Source organism: Channa argus, chromosome 13 (assembly GCF_033026475.1).
Source record: "Channa argus isolate prfri chromosome 13, Channa argus male v1.0, whole genome shotgun sequence".
In the NCBI taxonomy this organism is placed as follows: Eukaryota; Metazoa; Chordata; class Actinopteri; order Anabantiformes; family Channidae; genus Channa; species Channa argus.
In genome coordinates this window covers 4,162,274-4,181,352 of record NC_090209.1, presented here as the reverse complement: position 1 = coordinate 4,181,352, position 19,079 = coordinate 4,162,274, and the positions used below count along the sequence as shown (strand labels likewise).

At 42.7% G+C, this 19,079-nt stretch overlaps 1 protein-coding gene across 4 annotated transcripts in view; it reads right to left on the bottom strand.

Annotated features, from left to right (window-relative positions):
• Nucleotides 1-431: 431 nt before the first annotated feature.
• The window catches only part of LOC137139604 (teashirt homolog 2), a 106,008-nt gene continuing 87,360 nt past the window's right edge, over nt 432-19,079 (bottom strand). For all 4 annotated transcript variants that reach the window (XM_067527085.1, XM_067527086.1, XM_067527083.1 and 1 more), the window contains one exon: nt 432-4,204. In XM_067527085.1, the coding sequence (XP_067383186.1) occupies nt 1,164-4,204 (3,041 nt within the window). In that variant the 3' untranslated portion in view covers nt 432-1,163. The remainder of the gene's footprint in view (nt 4,205-19,079) is intronic.

The following is a 19,079-nucleotide window of genomic DNA, read 5'->3' as shown; positions in this document are numbered from 1 at the left end:
TCTGTTACAGTTTTTTTATGGTATTAACCAGATTTAAAAAATAATAACAATTGCTATTTTATAAATATAATATCCCCCTACAAATATGACAGGGGAGTTAAAGTACAACATTTGTCTAAAATGTAGTAGAGTTTACCTTTGAAGTAGCAGAAACGTAAAGTAGAAATTCTTCTAAATTGTACTTGAGTACAATACTTTATACATATATTAGCTGAATACTTTCCACAACTAGAAAACTTTTAAAACAATTCTTTTTACCGTTTTAGTAACGTTGCATGATATAGAGAGGAATTTGTTGGTGTACTATTTTTTGTTAGTTTGTCATTGTGTATAATAATGAATAAATATAATAATATTTTGAAAATGGCTCAAGCCACTAACTTTGTAAGCACACAAATACAAAGTTGGAGCAAGGAAAACAAACTGTCATCAAATGTTAACTCTTTATTTGAATAAGTAAAAAAGGTGCATGTATCACAGGTCTCATCTGTCTTTCCTTTATCCTCATTGCATGAAACACACTGTTATTTTTTTTTTTTCTTCTAAAATATATTTACATGTGAAATCTCCTTGTTTCCAAACTGCCTAGCTGTTTTTGAGTCATGTACAGAATCAGTCTAAACTGGTGATTAAACATTTATTAAAGTGCTTTTTTTTCTCTTCTATCTTTGCAACACAAAACATCTTTACATTTGCAATACGCTGTACAGGTCTGCGCGTGTGTCCTGACGTGTCGGGCTTCCTGTTGTCTTCAGCTGCACATTTATGCAGGTGTACTGTATCACAGAACTTGTAAAGTACAATTAGTTCGTCATTTTGTCTTTGAAATACAATTGAAACTTGACATATCATACAAATAAATAGTAGTCATAGCCGGGGCTATTGCATGCAAACATCAGCAATTATGTTTCTTCAAGCAGTAATACGTTTCATTACTGGTGATGCATTTGAGCAGGGTGCAAAAGTATCTCTCAGTGTTTCCTTACACAATTTCTAACCAGTGTGTCTTCGCTGGACTCCATGAAATGATTTCAACGTCATAATGATGCACACTACACTACGCTAATTGAAAGATGGTTGAAATATCTGACCCGTGTATTAAAATTAAACAAAGACAAAAAAAAAAAAAGGAAAAAAAAGCAACAGTAATATGGAAAATGAAACTACTCCTTGTCCATTTCCACATATTGTGAATGGTTGTCAGGGGATTTGCTGTGGGTTTTACTCAAATGGAGTTTGACTGCATGATTGCTCGCAAATGTCCGACAGCAGAGCTTACATTTGAACTTTGAGTCAATGTCCTCCTCTGTGACCAGAGCCTCTGTGGCTCTGACACTGAGGACCTTCGACAGTTCTGGCTCCTCTACCTTTGTCTGGTGCTCCACTGGCATTTTGCACATGTCTTTGATTTGGAACCCGAGATGGGATTCCAGATGGGAAATGAACGTGGCCGGTGACCTAAACTGGGAAGCGCAGTCATTGCAGTAGAAGACCGGGTGGCCTGTGTCCATGCTCTTCAGAAATTTCGTCCCCCCGGTTTTCCGCAGTTGGTACTTTACATTTGCTAACCAATGGCTTATGGTGGTCATGGACAAACCAGTGAACTTGGAGATGTGCATCCGTTCCTGAGGCCCTAGGTCTGAGAGCAAGTACTTTCCCTCAGAGGTCTGGAAGAGACTGGAGGCAAACTGAGCTTGCAGGATGAGAAGATGGCGCGGATTCCAGTTTGACTGTCTACCTTTACGCTTGTGAACAGAGTACACCTCGGCGGACACATCCTCAAAGCGCCTGACATCTGATTCCAGTTTCATTGTGGGGATTCTCGAGGGTATGGAGGGTTTAGGGGTCGTGGCTTTTGGAAGAACTTTAACCATGTCGGCAATGTCAGACAGAGCGTATTTCTGTGGCACTGGGGTAGTGGACTGTAGTAACGATGAACTGGGCTTGCTGTGTTTCGATTTTGTCAGGTCTATTGGCTGGTCATCGTTAACAAACAGGAAGGTATTGTTGGGCCTAGTTTTAACGGGAGTTCCGAGCATTAAAGCTGGTTTCTCACTGCTACGGTTGATGTCGGCAAAAATTGACTGGGTGTGAGCAGCGAGTTTATCTACTCTCGCGTTACTGGGCTTATTTGCTTTGCCCAGGTGATTGTTCAGAACTGACTGCAGTGCACTAAGAGGGTTTATGCCAAGAATATCGGGAATGTCACTGTGAGGCTCTGAAGCAGCGCCGCGTCCATTGCTGGCAGAGGGGCTCGGTGTTTTGCCTCTGTCAGAGAAATCTGGGCTCAACTTTCCTTTGATCGCTTCGCTCCCTTCATTCACATAGTCCGCGTCAAGCTTTGAAGAGGAAGAGGAATCATCCTGACAATCGCTGTCATCATTCTCCACCAGATCAAACTTAATATTCTGACTTTCTTTACCATCGCTAATGCCAACCTTTTCTTTTTTGATGTCCACATTTTGATGTGGTCCCTGGGGAGCCTCAACTCCCACAGCACTGTGGTATAACTTCCCCTTTGGGGCAATTGGTCTCAGCTTGTGGTTAAATGTCTGCTTTAGCTGAGCAGGCGGAGACGCAGATAGAGGAGTGCTTTTGATGATGCCGGAGAGCTGATAGGCAGCGTGAATGCTCGGGTAGGCACTCCAGCTTGGCGTTCCCGTTTGAGCTTTATTGATGGCAGAGGCCACTGTGTTGGCCAAAGATTTAAGAATGTCTCCTCCTCCACCTGAGTCCTGTTCAAGATCCTCCTCGCGGAGATAAGGGTACTTGAAAGCCCCATTTGCAGCCTTTTGATCCTCGCTCTCTTGCTTGTCATCTTTAGTTTCATTTTCTTCTATTTTGTCTGAGGTGCCTTCCCCGTGGCTGTCCTTCTCACTCCCCCCAGGGGAAGCATTTTTTGGAGATGCCTTTTCTCCCTCAGTGTCACTGGCAGCTGACTCGGCTAAACCCTGGATCTTCTCTATGGCCAGGGGGTCAAGTGCTAACTGTTTACCCTTTTTAGAGGCTGAGTTGGTGACTTTGATGAAGTGTCCCGTGACCATCATGTGTGTTGTGAGCTGCTGAAGGGTGTCATGGGAACTTCCACACTCCATGCATTTAAGAATCTGAGACTTGCACGTCTCAAACTGCCAAGTGTAACTCGCTCCGTTCTGATAGCCGTAACGATTACTGTTAGCATTTGCAATGGTGGCTGCCCGCTGTGCCTCACTGTAGCCGGACACACCAGTCGTAGAGTCAGGGGAGCAAGGTCTCACTGTTTCAAAGGCCCGTTTCTTTGCTGGTGGTAACAGTTTGGGTGTGATTACTGGGATTGGCTCTTTCAAAGGCACTTTTTGGTAATGCTTGGTTTTAATCATATGGACGCTCAAATCCTGGAGTGAGTCGAAAGAGTGACCACAGAACATGCATTTCAGAACTTTCTGAGCATCCTCTTTCCCTTCCATATCTTGCAAATTGCGTTTCCTTGATTTAGAGGACGAGGCAGAGGAGTTGCTCAGTTTGCTGTGGTTGTTGTCCTGGTAGTGTCCACTCTTGTTCATGTGGACTGTCAGTTCCACAAGAGTGTCATAAGCAGCGCTACAATCCTTACAGCGAAATCGGCTGGCTCCTGTGAACACCGAGCCACAGGGTTTGGTCGTTTGCCTGTATAGGTGGACTGAGCTAAAGAGGTTGGGTTTGGACGCAGGCTTTGGGGAGAGCGTCTGCTGCAAGGTCTTAGACAGGGCATCCTGGTGCCAGTCAAACTCGCTCTTGGTGCTGCCATTGGTACTGTCACAATTGGCTTTGCTGGTGTTTTTGCCCATTTTCAAGTCCATTCCTATCCCCGTCCAATAGGAATCAGAAAGAAAGTTTGCATAGGCTGCCCTCATTTTCTCCAAGCTGCTGCCCATCTCCTCTTTATGTTTGGAGCTGCGACTTTCCTCATCCCTTTGGCTCTCAGGTGGCGAGGACGTTTTGAAGTCAGAGAGTCTGTCACTGCTGTCACTAAGGCGCGACTCCAGCTCTGCCTCTTGATTGGACAGGACACTAATGGGCGAGTTCTGGTTGCTGTAAGTGTTAGTGCTCTTGTTGTCCAGCTCTCTGTCCTCGGACACTTTGGGGCTGGTCTTCTCGGAGCACTCCTCCTCAGTTTGAGTGTGGTTCTCTCCATCTTCCTCGGTAATGGAATCCTGAAGGACTCCGTCTTCATCAGGCATGTACACTAGAAAAGGAAGAGACATGGAAATTAATGACCCAAAAACCCAAGTTACAAAATCATTTCCAAATTCTTTTCCCGGGCAACAATATTTTGACACCGCATTCAGGGCATCAAGAACAAAATCTTTGTGAGACGACACAGAAGCAATTTCACGACGTAATGGCGGCTCCTTTGTGCCTTGAGAGGTTGGAGAGTATAGCTGGACATAATGTCTTCACTAACAGACTGCTGCTGGTGTAACAGCACCATGTGATTCACGACAGGCCATTGACTTAGTGCTGTGTCCAAGGTTTTTCTGGCCTCAAGTTGAGATGTTTACAACAATCATTGGCCACTGAGTGACAAAAGGAAATCGATTCCTCTGGGGCCTGTTAAGTGTTATTGCAAATGACCTATTCCACAGTGATTATGGATGCCTCAAAACTGCAATGAAAATGCAAGCCTGCTGTTCTGGGTAACATCTAGCTTCCCTGAAACCACAAGTGAGGAATGGCTTAACACAAACTCACATATTGTAATGTCCTGCTTTGCTATATCAGTGCAATAAAAGACTTGACTGAATGCATTACTTTCCGAGACAAAGTTCTACCATTCAGCCATCTAACATCAGGAAACAGATTTTCTTTTTTTTGCCAGTGTGGATGCTCATGCTGATGAAGACGTTGATCGTGCTGGTGGAAAGGCTGATTCAATTATCAGTGTTAAAACTACACAATTATACAGAATTTCAAAAGATTACTGGCAATCTGTCACGTCATTATATTTTCCCTGACAGTCTCATAAACAGCAATTACTTCTTTCATTATTCACCTGTTCATTCTCTCAACTCATAGAGCACAAACATTATTGCTTCAATTAACAGATAATTAAACAACAGTATTTCTAATTGACACATTCCCCATCATCCAATTAGTGGAGACTCTGACTCAGCATAGAGGGGCTTCTCACGTAGCTGAAGGGTCTACTCCACGTAATCTGAACTCAGCTACAGGAGATTACAACTGTCCTTGCTCACAAAAACCCTATGGGATTTTTTTTTTTTTAAATCGAACCACCTGGCAACCCCACGTCAACGGTATCAGTTGTTTGCATATCTTTTTGAGACACTCTGCAATAAACGCAGTTTTTCCACTGTTGTCATATGTCTGAACTATTTTCCGCCTCGCTGTCGTGTTGGAAAATGTGCATTTTGGGAGAGAAATGGCAGATGTGCTCTGAGTTAAATATGAATAGGACATAACAGTCCTGTCCAGGCACTTATGCATTGGATGTGGTTAATATTTCTTTTCTGAAGAGGGGGCACTCCATGAGGGGATGGCTGAGGCCGAGCACTCAGGAGTCCCACGTTGGGCAGCCCATAGAATGTCTTCCCTTCTTTGCCCTCTGAAAATAAGACTTTTTTTAATCAATATTTCACAAGTGCCTCAAGAGAAACCCTGAAGGTGAATTGCTTGCCAGCTAATGGATGGAGATGGAGATGGGAATCGGACTTTCCAAACAAACATGGAGAACGAAGCCTAGTGAACAAGAGCTTTTTCACACAAACACACACACGCACACACACACTTACACTCACAAAAGCCCCAAATGTGCTGTGACCTTGATCCACCGCAAGAGAAATGCTTTGATTGGCCAACCGTGATCAGTGATGGCCTCCAAAACACCCTTGATGCTGAGGGAGAGAGTTGTCAAGAGCACAGGGGTATGTTTTATTTATAGTCTTATATATAGTATTCATAGTGAAGGAGAACACCAATGGCTATGACAAGCTCACAGTTGATGTCTTCTCTCTTCAAAGTCATCACTAAAACTGAAGGACCGGCAAGAACATGCACCAAAGTGGGGAGATGAGCATTTTTTTCCAGTCCAGTAGTGGTGATTCATCCCCAGAACACACCATCATGTAAAGACTATTTCCTGCATGTTTAATGCTCCTTAAAATTCACCCAAACATGCGACACTGATGTCCATTCACTGTCACTGACTTTCACTGAGTAAATGTGCGTTTCAGAAAGAGCAGCTCAGCATCCTAACTCAGCCACGTAGTTACATCAATTTGAACGTGATTATTCGTGTTGTATCTTGGTATTTGAGGATTGAATTGACAGAGATTAACAGCTGCCCTTCCTGCCTTTCTATCAGATGCCCTAAGCAGCAGACATCCAGAGGCACCAATTAACCTTCTGGCAGGGATCACTCCCAAGATCCCCACATGTCTCACCCTGCTTCTCACACCATTTGGAACTGCGCTTTGCCAGATCTTCGGTCTGCCGCAGCGCCGAGGCGCATTGCTCTTTCATACAAGACCACATTCAAGGACTATGCCGCGAGAACAGACGACACCTACAGAAGATCGCTGCAGTTTGACAAACAACTTTGTCGAGAATAAAGCGCCAACATGCTTCGTAGAACATCACTGTTGAAAGCATGAGAAAGTGTAAAATAAAAGCAGGGAACAGCCATTGCTTTATCTGTGGTATGTGTTTTTTTTTTCTCTATAACTTAGATAAAATAGGAAATGTCTGTTTTGAAAATGTCGGCAGGCCAACTCCCGGCCTAACTAGCCTTACAAAACCAGAAGTTGGCACGCCTCGGCGGAGATTTAGCATGTCATAAACTGCTGTAAAGCCTCCAATCTGTGTCACTACAAATTTATATCTTCAGACAGAGATATGCAAAGGTCAAAAAACCTGGGGTGTCCATCATAAATCAGGCGGTTGAAGTGTTTATAACCTTTATCTGTTAGAACAGACTCTTGGCATGGCGAGGCCTGGATTTACAGACGCAGCAGCTTGTTTCTGAGCCAAAAGGCTTTTTTTTCCTACGCGTCGAGAAACCCGCTAACTACATGGGAAATAGTAGATTACATTTATGGCTATATTCATGGCAGCATGCTGCTGAACTGGATCGGTGCCAAACGCTGCACCTCAACTTTAAGCATCAAGTATCTTCACGGAGCAAAATGCCCACTCTCCTGTGGATGTGAGTCTATTCAAAGCGTGTCAATCATTGTAGAAATGTGTGTGCTAGCTGTAAAAGGGCATCCTGTTTCCAATATTAACATCCCAGCAGAAACTTTTGTAACAGTGAGAACATCAACATTTCTCCCTTGGAAGGTCAACATTTCCGTCATTAATCTGACAAGCCACAGAGAGTTTGCGGCCCGAGGAGTTTAGCTAATGGACAGCTGCAATACCCCAGCCCAGGACTCTGCAAGGATCTGAGGTAACACTATCTTCAGAGAAGATTGGGTAATTCATAGGTGCCAGTGACAGGTCTGCACGTCTGTGCCACTTTCCCTCGCGCTCTCCGGTTGTCTCAAGCTACAGTTTTTGCTGCTCGCAAATCAATATCTCTTTTTACTTCTCATTGATTGCCTAGCGGTGGGACCAACCTAAGCAGGACTGTTATGACATTTCTAGATTTCCCCCTGTCCTTGGAACAATCAATTACATGCGCATGGCAATCAAAACCTCTTTGCAAAATGAACCTGCTCCATGACATTTTCATCTCCCAGATTTATGCCACGTGAAAAAAAAAAATAAAAAGGCGGGGGGGTGGGGATAGGAGGCCTGTTGGATAGGCAGAGCACACACTAACAAAGCAGGTCGGGATCACAGACCAATCTCCAGGCTGTGTCACTAACTATCATCTATTTCTCCTCACTGTTTTTACACACATCTAAGCAAAGTACCCAGTTAATAGAGCCTGTAGGTTTAAAAAAAAAAAAAACACTTAGTCACAGTGCTCATCTGTTGTTATAAATAGGTGTGAAATGTCAGTCAAAAAGTACTTTTTGTACAAACACAAATCCAAAGTTGTGAAGCTCTACAATGCTGGAGACAGGATGCAGTGTTTATAAAAGTCGCCATGATTTGATTTCTTCACTGAGCTATCATTAGCATGAGACATGGATGCCACCAGGTTTAATATTTGACAGTGATATCTGACTAACTCAGTGAGCAGCGCACGTCAAGATCAAAACGATACATTGTCAGGCATCCTGATGATGGGTTTGATGACACATCTGAAGCTAATTCTGAAAACCGAATCACATGAGAAATGGTGAAGAGCTAATTCTGAGGCCCCGGAGCCATCTGTAAAGATCTGTAAACACCTCTCTCTTCATTGTTCCCTGTCAGGAAACAGTCTCCCTGAGCCCAAGGACACTGCAGAGTAAAGAGAGAACAATCACACTGACTGTTCCTTTTGACAAAAGTTGTTCGGAGGTTAATTGACATCACAGAACGAAATCAGTTTTGACTTGTTTTTAAACAGATATTCGTCATTAGTTTCGATCTGACCCATTATTTCATTGTTAACACTGCTAAATGGTGTTAAATGCCTCTACTGATGCCATTAAAAGGCTTTCAAATGCTACACACACTGTAGCTTGAGTTGCATTTAGAAGCAAAGAGTTATTAAGAGTGTTGTGGTATGTTGGGGCAAATTATGGTCAAGATAAAAAAAAGAACAAACAGAGATTAAATAATGAAAAGCGGGTCTAAGAGCAACCATGAAGCCCCACGTGGTGGTTTTTGTTGCATCTTTCTGAGCCCCTAACTGCAAAAAACCCGGAGATGGAAACGCTCATGCTAATTTTTGTATGCATGACGGAGATGTTACTTAAAGCACATTACTTACTTCACTAAACACTAGCTATTCATGCAGATAAATGCCTTGCTTTCCTACACCCTCAACTTTAATATTTAATAGTCTAATATAATCAAATAAAAAGTCGCAGCTCCAAAAAAAAAAAAAAAAAAAAAAAAAAAAGACATGGACAACTTGAGGACAGATTGTGAACACAGCAAATTGCACAATGTGCTCAGATGGACCCAGAGCCAGATTAATATGATAGGATCGCAAATATGACACCATATCCTGCCATCTGGCTGTTCATTTGGGCAAAAATGATCACAATAATTATGGCAATTAATCAAAAATGTTTTCACAACCAACATTCTGTTAACTAAAAACACAGAGAACTTTGGAATACACAATCAACACAGTAATGAACACACACACACACACACACACACACAAAGAGGCAGTCAGTCTGAGCTGCACAGCCATTTGAGCCGAGGGAATTTTTATTTAATGATACAAAAAAAAAAAAGGGAATTTCTAAAAGTCTGTCTTTGCATGTTGCATGGATATGAATCCTGATATTTACTGAGCCACATCAGATCGGCCTGCCTCGCTCCAGGAGCCCCCTTCCCTCCGTGATGTCACTGCTGTTCCTTTTGATGCCTACTACAAGCTTGTACTTGAAGATGCGTCAGTCGGCCCGCTGCCTAATTGGAAGTGAACGGTGGGAGAGAATTGCAATCTGCACTCCAGCACCTAAGTCATCACTTTGAATGTGCCACAGCCGCCACATCACATGCAGTTGCCTGGTGTTGCATCTCACCGAAGGGTCTCCCATCAGCACTGGCGCAGACAATTATACACACAAACCCACATACACACACTCCCATCCGGTTTCATGGACCTTTACAAAAAGACAGGTGGGTATTTGCTATTTATACTAAGCATAATTAAAAAAAATACACCTGGAGAAAAATTGTCTGAGGAATTGTTAAAGGGGTACTTCACCTAAGAAAATATTAATTTTGATCATACTTTGAGCCTCAGAGATTCTTCAAATCTGCAGTGGTGGAAAGTAACAGTAAAGTACATTTCCTCAAATACTGTTTTCAAGTAGAGTTCTGAGTTTTCATGTGCAGTGTTGTGCTTTGTTACAAGCTACTTATCACATTAAAATATAAAATCAGTTCATAAAATATGACACATAGATATAAATAAAGACTATGTCTGTACTGTACTACTGGCTACAACGCACTTATACATAATATACACATAAATGCGCACAAATGAGCCGATAATTAAAGAATTTACATCAAATACTATATTTATTTCCAAATACTTTGTTGCTTTTACTTTTAAGGTCACAGTTTTTACTTGTAATAGTGTGTTTAAAGTATAGTTTTGATATGTTCACATAATTATTTGCAGTGGTAGAAAATAACAAAGTACTTTTACTTAAAAGAACAATTCGGAAGTTTTTCTACTTGTCATGAGTATTTTTTCTTTAGGCAATAATCATAATTCTATTTAATAACTATAGTTATTAGTTGCTTCTCCAATTAGGTTACAAATAACAAAACACAGTACAATCATAAAGTTTTATGGATTCATGGCATTAAAATCACCAGCCACTCAGGAGTATTTGAGGGAATTCAAATTATGATAATACCATTTAAAACACATAATCATCAAGGTTATTAAAATTAGCTACATCATTCCCAGCTACATAAACACATTGATGCATCAATAATTATAATCCAATAATATCAACAACTGCATTAAGACTATTTCCACTTTTGGTTCTTCAGGTATTTCTCAACTAATAATAATAATACTAGTTTATTTCTACTTATGTCTGTATTGATCGATGTTCTTCTGTCACCACTAATAAATCTTCTACAACTACCAATCGCAGTGCAAATTTCATCAAATGAAAGATGATTTGCATTCCTGCGCACCACTAGGGGTCATAGTGGAAATGCTTTGCTCCAGTTATGGTGAACTGACCCTTTAAATGACTAACTGCTGAATAAGCTGTGATGGGATGTTGGTATAAACAGTAAAAAATGATGTACACAGCATTAGTGTCTCGTATTCGGGCATTTCTGCTAACATGCAAAGGTAAATATCAACTATTTGGTGAGCGTGTAGGATAACGTTACAACTGAAGAGGCTTAAAAGCCTCAGTGTATATTTGTCAGATTATGGATGATCTTCTCTGCCCTGACTGATACAAAGTTCCAGTCGGCGGAGCAGCAGCAGCAGGGCGGCATCAGCTCCATGTGTATTTTCCACTAGCAGAAGGGGAGCAGCCTTGTGCCGCTCTGTCACTTGGTTTCTGAAGAGCCTGTGACATGGCTCTCCAGGAGCGACATGATGAGGTCTGATGGTTCCTTTTTGCAGAAGAGCAGTTTACCCCTCATTCACCCTTATCAGAGAGCGAACCCATCATCTCACAGTACGCCACTCAAACCGCTTCGCATATTGGAGCTGACCAGTCGAGCAAACAGGGCGGTACTAATAAAAGACCATCTTGCTTCGGTTCAAATTTCCCTGATTGAATGTCAGTCAGGAATGTTTGCGTGGCACCAGGGAGGAAAAGTGGGCCATCGTTTAAAGGACCACTGCCTTACACACATAAGAGCTTTGTTCTACTTTTATGAGATACTGAGTGAAAGGTATGATGGCCGACACTCTCCTAACATGCTGTTTGTTTTTCAGCTAAATAAAGAGCTCTTCAATTCCAATTCAATCCTTCTCTGATGCTCTGTAAGCAGTTCATCGTATTGTCTTACGATTTGGTTTTAGTTTGCATTCGAGGGGCAACATTCTGCCTTTAATATCAAATTGGTCTCTTATTTCCCCGCTATCCCCATGTGCTATTTCACGATATCAAACGAAAGCTTCAAAATAAATGCAGCCAGTGCCAAATCTCCTGTCACTCTTTGCCTCCTGGATGGGTTTCATTTAGTCTTCCCTTGAGATTAGCACACATACGTATAGAGAGCGCGCATAGTCCCCGCATCATAAACTTTGCATGAACCCTAAACACTGGCCCTCCCAAACAACAACAGCCCTCCATCAAGGTCAGGCCTTGATGAATCTGATAGTGCAGCTGGAAGAGACTCCTTGGATTCTATTAAAACAATCTGCATTTCACTAACTCTTCCTGCCTGCTCTGTCCCTGTATGGATCTTTCATTAGATTCTGGATGGGCTCCAGCCAAAGCTTTCTTTGTACAAGCGGTTTTATGCAGTTTTCAGCAAAGGGAGGCATTTTTTTTACATTCCAAGTTCATTAATAGTAGATTGCCACTTTTTCCCTTCATTAAATACAATGAGGCTACAGAGTGAATTTGCAGCTGAAGCGTGGTACTGTCAGTTTCTAGTGGGACCAAAGGCTGCTTCATGGCAAGCATAAAGAGAGAGAAGCAAGCCCGCCAAACCTGGAACTCTGTGGGACAAGACGAGCAACAGTAAGAGAGGCAGAGATGCTTCAAAACAGCCCCGCTTCCTCCTATTCAGATTCATTTTAATGGCAAATTTGTTGTCAAGCGTCCTCCACAAAATGATTAGGGCCCGCTGTTTTTCTGAAAAGTGCAAACTTCTGGATTTTACTGGTGCGCATTGTCACTTTGACAGCCCATTCTGAGAACAATGGCTGCCCAAATAGTGAAATGTGTTGGCACCCAATAGTTGAAAGTTTCCCCTCAAAACAGGCTTTCTGCTGTTTGTGGGTATTCTGCTGTGTTGATATCTAGATGTTGATTAGAATGAAAAAAGAAGCCAGTGAATTGGGCTCCCCGGAGCAGGCACATCAACCATTGTACGAGATTGACAGTCACTCCATTGAGCCAATTATTTCTGTTCATAAGACCTGTTTCTATAAAGCTGCTTAAAGACTACAGTCATTGTTTGAGTGTCTGAATTAAACTACTGGTAGATTTTACAGAAAACCAACAGCATTTAATAGCAGGCCTGCCCACCACCGCTACATGGCATAATGTGCTTTCTATATTGTTCAATATCTAGGCTCTCAAATTAAAGTGTGGTAGATATACACGAATTCAATACTCAAGAAACAGTGCAAATATTTGTTAAAACAACACTGCTATAGCACATGCTCGAAATTTGGATTCAATTTTAAATCAAGTACTAAATAGGTATGGACCCTCCATAAAGGTGGGCATTTATTTACTTGGTGCCAGATTGTATGTGTAGCCAAGAGTTGTGTCATTTGCTTCATTGTTCAAACACTTCCTTGCATGCTTTGCGTATGTCTGGAGGAATTAAAACGGCATCCACTAGGGGGCAGACTAGGTTCTAATTATGCCTGACCGAAACCAGAATTTCGTTCTCAAGAGCGTCAGCATTTCAACAATACAAACCAATGTTTTCCCCCCATTACTACCTGCCATTGCTATGGTGATGTAAAGCTGCCGCTGACGTGATCTGGCATTTCCCCCCCAACTAGTAATGTGCAAGAGTGGATCTCAGGTGCATGTAGCGTGTGCAACCCACAGTCCAAATGGACAGCGGGTTCCAAGGGGTTGTCATGAGGCGCATGTACACGCGTAGCTAAAAGTATATCTCCGGTCTTAGAAAACAATGTTTGAAGTTTATGGTAGTGATAACAGCGTCCGTATTTGTTTCCAAACATACGAAGGCCAAAATGAAGGTTAACAATATATTAAGCACAGTAGAAATTGGGGAGGGTTATGTCAGGAAGGGCATCCGGCGTAAAACTGCACTCACGGGATAAACCAAAAGGACAAAAAACATATACTTAAGCACAGTACAGTGAAGTGCTCCCATCTGCATAGATGCAGGCATATTTCCAATAATGGTCGCGGCCAAAATAAAACGTCTCCTATTCCAATTATTATTTAGGGGTATTGGCTTGTATTTGAACAGATTAAGGGCTAAATATGACTGACCTACACACCTCACACTGATGCCCTGATCACACAACTTTTGTAGCATTAAGTCAGTGACAATGACTATATTTACATGCACTTCTCCGAGAAATGAGCTTTTCAGGTAATCTGTGTTTATATGCACCATGAAACCTGGTTACTGGAAATGTGCATGTAATGCAGCTGAAGAGTAACCTGATTTCTCCTCCACCTCCAACTGATTTTGGAAGCCTAGCGCACAGATTTTAACTAAAACGCTGCGTTCTGACTTGTCTTTCTTGTGTGTGTTGGTGTCACAGCAGAGTGACAGGCGCAGTATCAAAGAAATAAAGAGGAGATACATGTAGCTGATCCACAATGGCAACTGTCTGAATTAAAAAAAAAAATCTGCAGGGGAAAGTGGCTTATTTAGATCACACTTCTACGAGACACTTCGTGTTAGTCAAATTTAGTTGCTTTGTTTTGACTTTTTCTCCGTTGATGATTTCTCCTTTCGTTCAGCCTTTCGCTCAGCTGCATATTCCTTTCTGTGGCCTTTTGCTACACAGGTGTAGTTGGAGAAAGCTGGTTGTGTGTATACATGGTAAAGGAATCTGTGTTTCCAAGAGATATCTGGCTGGGGAAATGAGGTTTTCCTAATCTCCCATCCCGATTTTGGAAATTGGCTTTTGTTGGGAAAGCCGACTGTAACCAGGGTACTTAAGTCCACATAAATGCCATGACTGAACTAACAAGGAACTCGGTTCAAGTGTCTCTGAACCAAAAGTGGGCTGACTCAATGGAGTCATGTGTCTTCGGGCTAGTCTTTGAATCAAGCAAAAATATATAGTGTGACAGATTAATTAAAATTTTGGGTAAATATCTATGGGATCAGAATCAGGTACTATAGTACTGAATTGATATTGGATCAAAAACTGAATCAGAACATCCTTAGCGAATGAGTTAATGTACTGTCCCACTTACCACCACTTTTCACAGTAAATGCATGAAAAAATGTGGACATAATCTAAGACTTTACACACAGTGCATGGGTTTTTATTGTGTGCTCAAATTATGGCAAATTGCGCTCGAGTGACCTACATAATAAGAAACATAATGTATGAATGTGTGGGAGATATGTTCATTATTGCCACACTGCAAACATATCAAAGCTGTTCAAATACTGCTACTGGAAAAGTCAGTGCAACAAAAATATTTCCTCTGTGCTATATCCTCATTTAGCCTACAAGTCAGCGGTGTGACATTTCTAAGGTGTTCAGCCGTAATGGAGGAGGAGTAGGTGCTGACTGCAAGACGAGTGCAAAGCTTTCTTTTTTTTTTTTTTTTATTCACTGCATGGGAGAAAGTGGTTAATTTATTGAAAAGAAGGTAGGCGGACGAAGCAGCGAAACGGAACTGATACCCTGCGTGGCTGTAGGTTGTGCACCGAGGGGGAGGAGAGAGGAGAGGAGGAGAGCGGGGAGGGGGGGGGGAGAAAAAAAGGAGGTTGAGGGAGGCGGAGACCAGAGCGACAGAGGAACGGTTAATGGAAATGAGTGACAGGCTTTCAGAATGATTTACAACGGGTGGCGCTGCGGCAGAGCCAGCGCTTGATGGATGATCCTGAAAGACGGAGACGAACCATAAATCATGTCTTTGAATCATTGACAGAGATAAAGGAGGGAGAGAAAAAGCAATGGCATTGACGTTCATTCTTCCAATAATGTACATTGACGAGTTACACTACGGAGCCTTAATTAAAAAGTGAACACGGGTCTTCTCCCTCTCTCGACTCTCCCCCCCCCCCCCCCCCCCCCCCCCTTACCCCCCCCCCCCCCCCCCCCCCACCCCACCGCCGGCTATGGCTCCTCTTTCCCTCTCCTCTCTATTGCGATATCAATGGTAATTAAAGATGCAGCATCCCCAGCCTGTCCCATAGCCACTTCCTCCAGCTTCCCACGGCAGCCAGATTAGATAAGTGCTCTGCTAAAAGATAATGTCACCCCTCAACAATATCAATGTGGGTCTAGCCCATTTGTTTCTACATCTGTAAACACACGCACACGCACACGCACACACACACGCACACACACACACACACACACACACATTCTAAGCAGAGAAAAAGAGGCTCGCTTAGTTTCAAATTCAAGGGTTTTGCACTCATGAATAAAAACTAAAACAGTAATAGTCTTTAGTTACATATGTTAGCATTTTGGTATTTACCCACTGCACAGCATAAAAAATTCAGCATGCAGGGAATATTAGTGGAATTGAATCCATCCCACTCTTAAAACTTGTGTTGTTCTGTCTTGAGTGCAGATGGCACTTTGATAAACACGAGGAGCCCTGTAGGAGCAGAGAGCCTGAATGAGTGGCATTCCACATCAGCTGAGCTCCCTTAAAGTGCGCACAATAGAGCAATGAGGTGAAAGTAATCCTAAACATCTGTCTTATGTGTCCTACACGCACAGGCTGTTTGTTCAAGTTCTAGGAAAGACATTAGCAAGTAAGGAGGAGGAGGAGGAGGAGGAGAGAGAGAGAGAGGAGGATATATCAATTCATGCACTACTTCTCCAAAGGGGATTAAGCAGGGCCTCTGTTGTCTGTCCTCTCGCTACTCTGCATGGCAAATAAAATAGAGAAGACTGCCCTACTAATGCAAACACCCTCTTTCATGATATATTGTGGCAAGCATGTGTTTAGATTAATACTTAAAGCCACAGTATATCACCATGATTGTTTTTAATTATTCAAAGTTCCTTTTTTTTTTTATATATAAGCCACTTTATGAGGGTTTTGAGGAAACCAGAGCACAATGTAAAACTGCTACTACTACTACTACTAATAATAATATATAAAAAAACAAAACCAAAAAAACAAGCATTTGTGTTTCAGAGCAGGGTGCAGTGTTTCCTGAGGCCTCGCGGAAGCTCATGCGAGAAAGGACAAGTGATGAGAATATAGCGGGCCTCGTGCACTGTCTTGTTTGACAGCTGTGCAGGGAGAGCCCACTGCGCATGGAGATATTCACCAAGCAAAAAAACTAAAAGACGCACAAAGCTGTTGCTTTCTCTCTCTCCATCCCTTTCCTGCTGTGAGAAGACATTCTGGCAAGCTAAAATGGAAATGAATACACAATGGTCATCTCCCATTGAAAAGCTGTGGCCATAATATTGGTCAGACAAAAAAACAGCCCTGCCCCGTGTGTGTGTGTGTGTGTGTGTGTTTATGAATGATTCATGCAAAAGCTCACACACACACAGGCTTTGCACGATTTGAGAATAATTTCCATTTGAAGGCTTGAAGTTGTTCATATCATGTTTGATCGCATCCTTGCATCAAAACACAGTTTGATGGACAAGGGAAATAATTACTTGTCATTCACGTGTCTGAGGTTTCTCCTCTCTTTTGTTGCTGTTAAACATGTTCCTCTGTTAACACTTTTTCGTCACCCAAACTACAAAATAATAAAAAAAAAGCGCTCATGCAACTCTTAAGTAAAATAAAAATGAAACAGTTTCTTTCAACTCACAAAAGAAGGAAATAAACGTGTGAACCTTCACATTTCTTATCACAGACTGTTGAGCTGAATGAATCAAAGGCATTGAGTGTAATGAACTACTCGGAGTCTGTCATTACTGGACAATGGCTCTCGTTGATCTTAAATGGTCTTAAAAGATGATCCATACAGTAATGAAGCCAGCTCTGCTGCTGGCCTGATGCCCAAAACAGAACATAATCAAAGTCACAGGGGAAACGCTGGAGCTACTGTTACCTAACAACCTCCCTCAGCATCTCTATTGTGTGCTCTTTTAAAATTAAAAACCATAAAAATCTGCTTGTTGTTAACCCGGAGATTCTGAAAGCTCAATATTCAAATTCAGAGCATGTGTTTGAGGTCCGTCAGCAGCTGGGACCACAGATCAGCAGGATGGCTTACAACCTACTGGGTCTTTTGGAAAAGCAGCATGTAGTGTCCAAGGCCCCCCCCCCCCCCCCCCCCCCCCCCCACCCCCCGACTCTTCTGCCTGGACCACCCTGTTCGATGTCTTACGCTACATGACAGGACGATGCTGCTCAGTCCTTGGACCCATCGCATTGTTTTTCTTGGACCATGGTGAAAGCAAATAGCAGCTAAAGGGCCCCGGTGCTCGCAGTAAAAACCAAAAACCCGTGCAGTCATTCATCAAAGCCCAGACAACTCACTACTCCCCCACCAACTACCAACCCCCCCAAGGCACGGCCATCTCCCCCCACACTAGGTTTTAACTAGGACTCCAAATAATTCCAGAAATGACAAATGATACTTATATCTCTGGCCTGTGCCGAATCAATAGGCATGCAGAACAACTATCCATCTTGAGAGGTATCGACAGACGAGGCTCGACATTGGCGGAGAAGCGCTTGGTGGCTTTATTCAGGATTGGGAGGAAAACAGGAGAAATTGGACGCTCACTTTTAAATTACAATAAACCACCCAACACTGTTAACAATCAAAAGCCTATTGCAGGAAGCGCAGCATGCAAACAGATTCTCTTGAAAAGCAGGAAGGAGGCGGGCGCATCCTTACATCGAGCAGGCCGACTGACCATTTGGGAAAATATGCGCGACCTCATCAACTCGGACTCGGGTTCTTTTGACAGGAGCACCTGCACATGTTTACATGGCAGTTGTGTGCTGAGTATGAGGTGATGGGTAGCGATATAGCCCCTCTCTGGTCCCCGGGCTGGATTGGAGCAGCTGACAGATAGCACTTCAGAGCAGCTTTAGCTGCAGCTCCCCTTGAGGGGCTGTGATTGATGACTCGCACTGCCACCTAGATCCATTTTCTCCTCCAATCTGACTCCTCACAGGTAGAGTGGAGCCCTGCTTCCCTCTCTTACTGTCTCTCTCTCTCTCTCTCTCTCTCATCTCTCTCTCCTAAATTCAAGTGGGCTCATTTTCACAAAGGAGTTTACCGACAGAGCAACTTCAAAACAATCGCCTTTGAACAAATTAAAAACAGAACCGTACAGAGGAAATAATTTGAACTAAATGCCTTGCAAAGCCATTTTGATACTGAACATTAGAGATCAGAAAAGTAAAGGAAAAAAAAAAAAACTATAAGATGTTTGCAGGCATAACGTCATTAGCAGGGAAAATGTTAAGACCCAGGACCCCTGCAGGTCTGAAGGCATTTAAGAACAGTTAGCTTAGCCATCTGGTAGACAATTACACAGGAACAAACACACCGCCTCAGCAAATAAAGCTTGGCTCATCAATCACAAGAATGGCCAGAAGTTGGCCTGTTATTCCCTCTGATTTAATAACCCGATGAACCGCACTGTTATCCACTACAAGTCTTCAAGTCGGCTGGAGAACATCGCAACATTTACCAACAGCATCACGTTG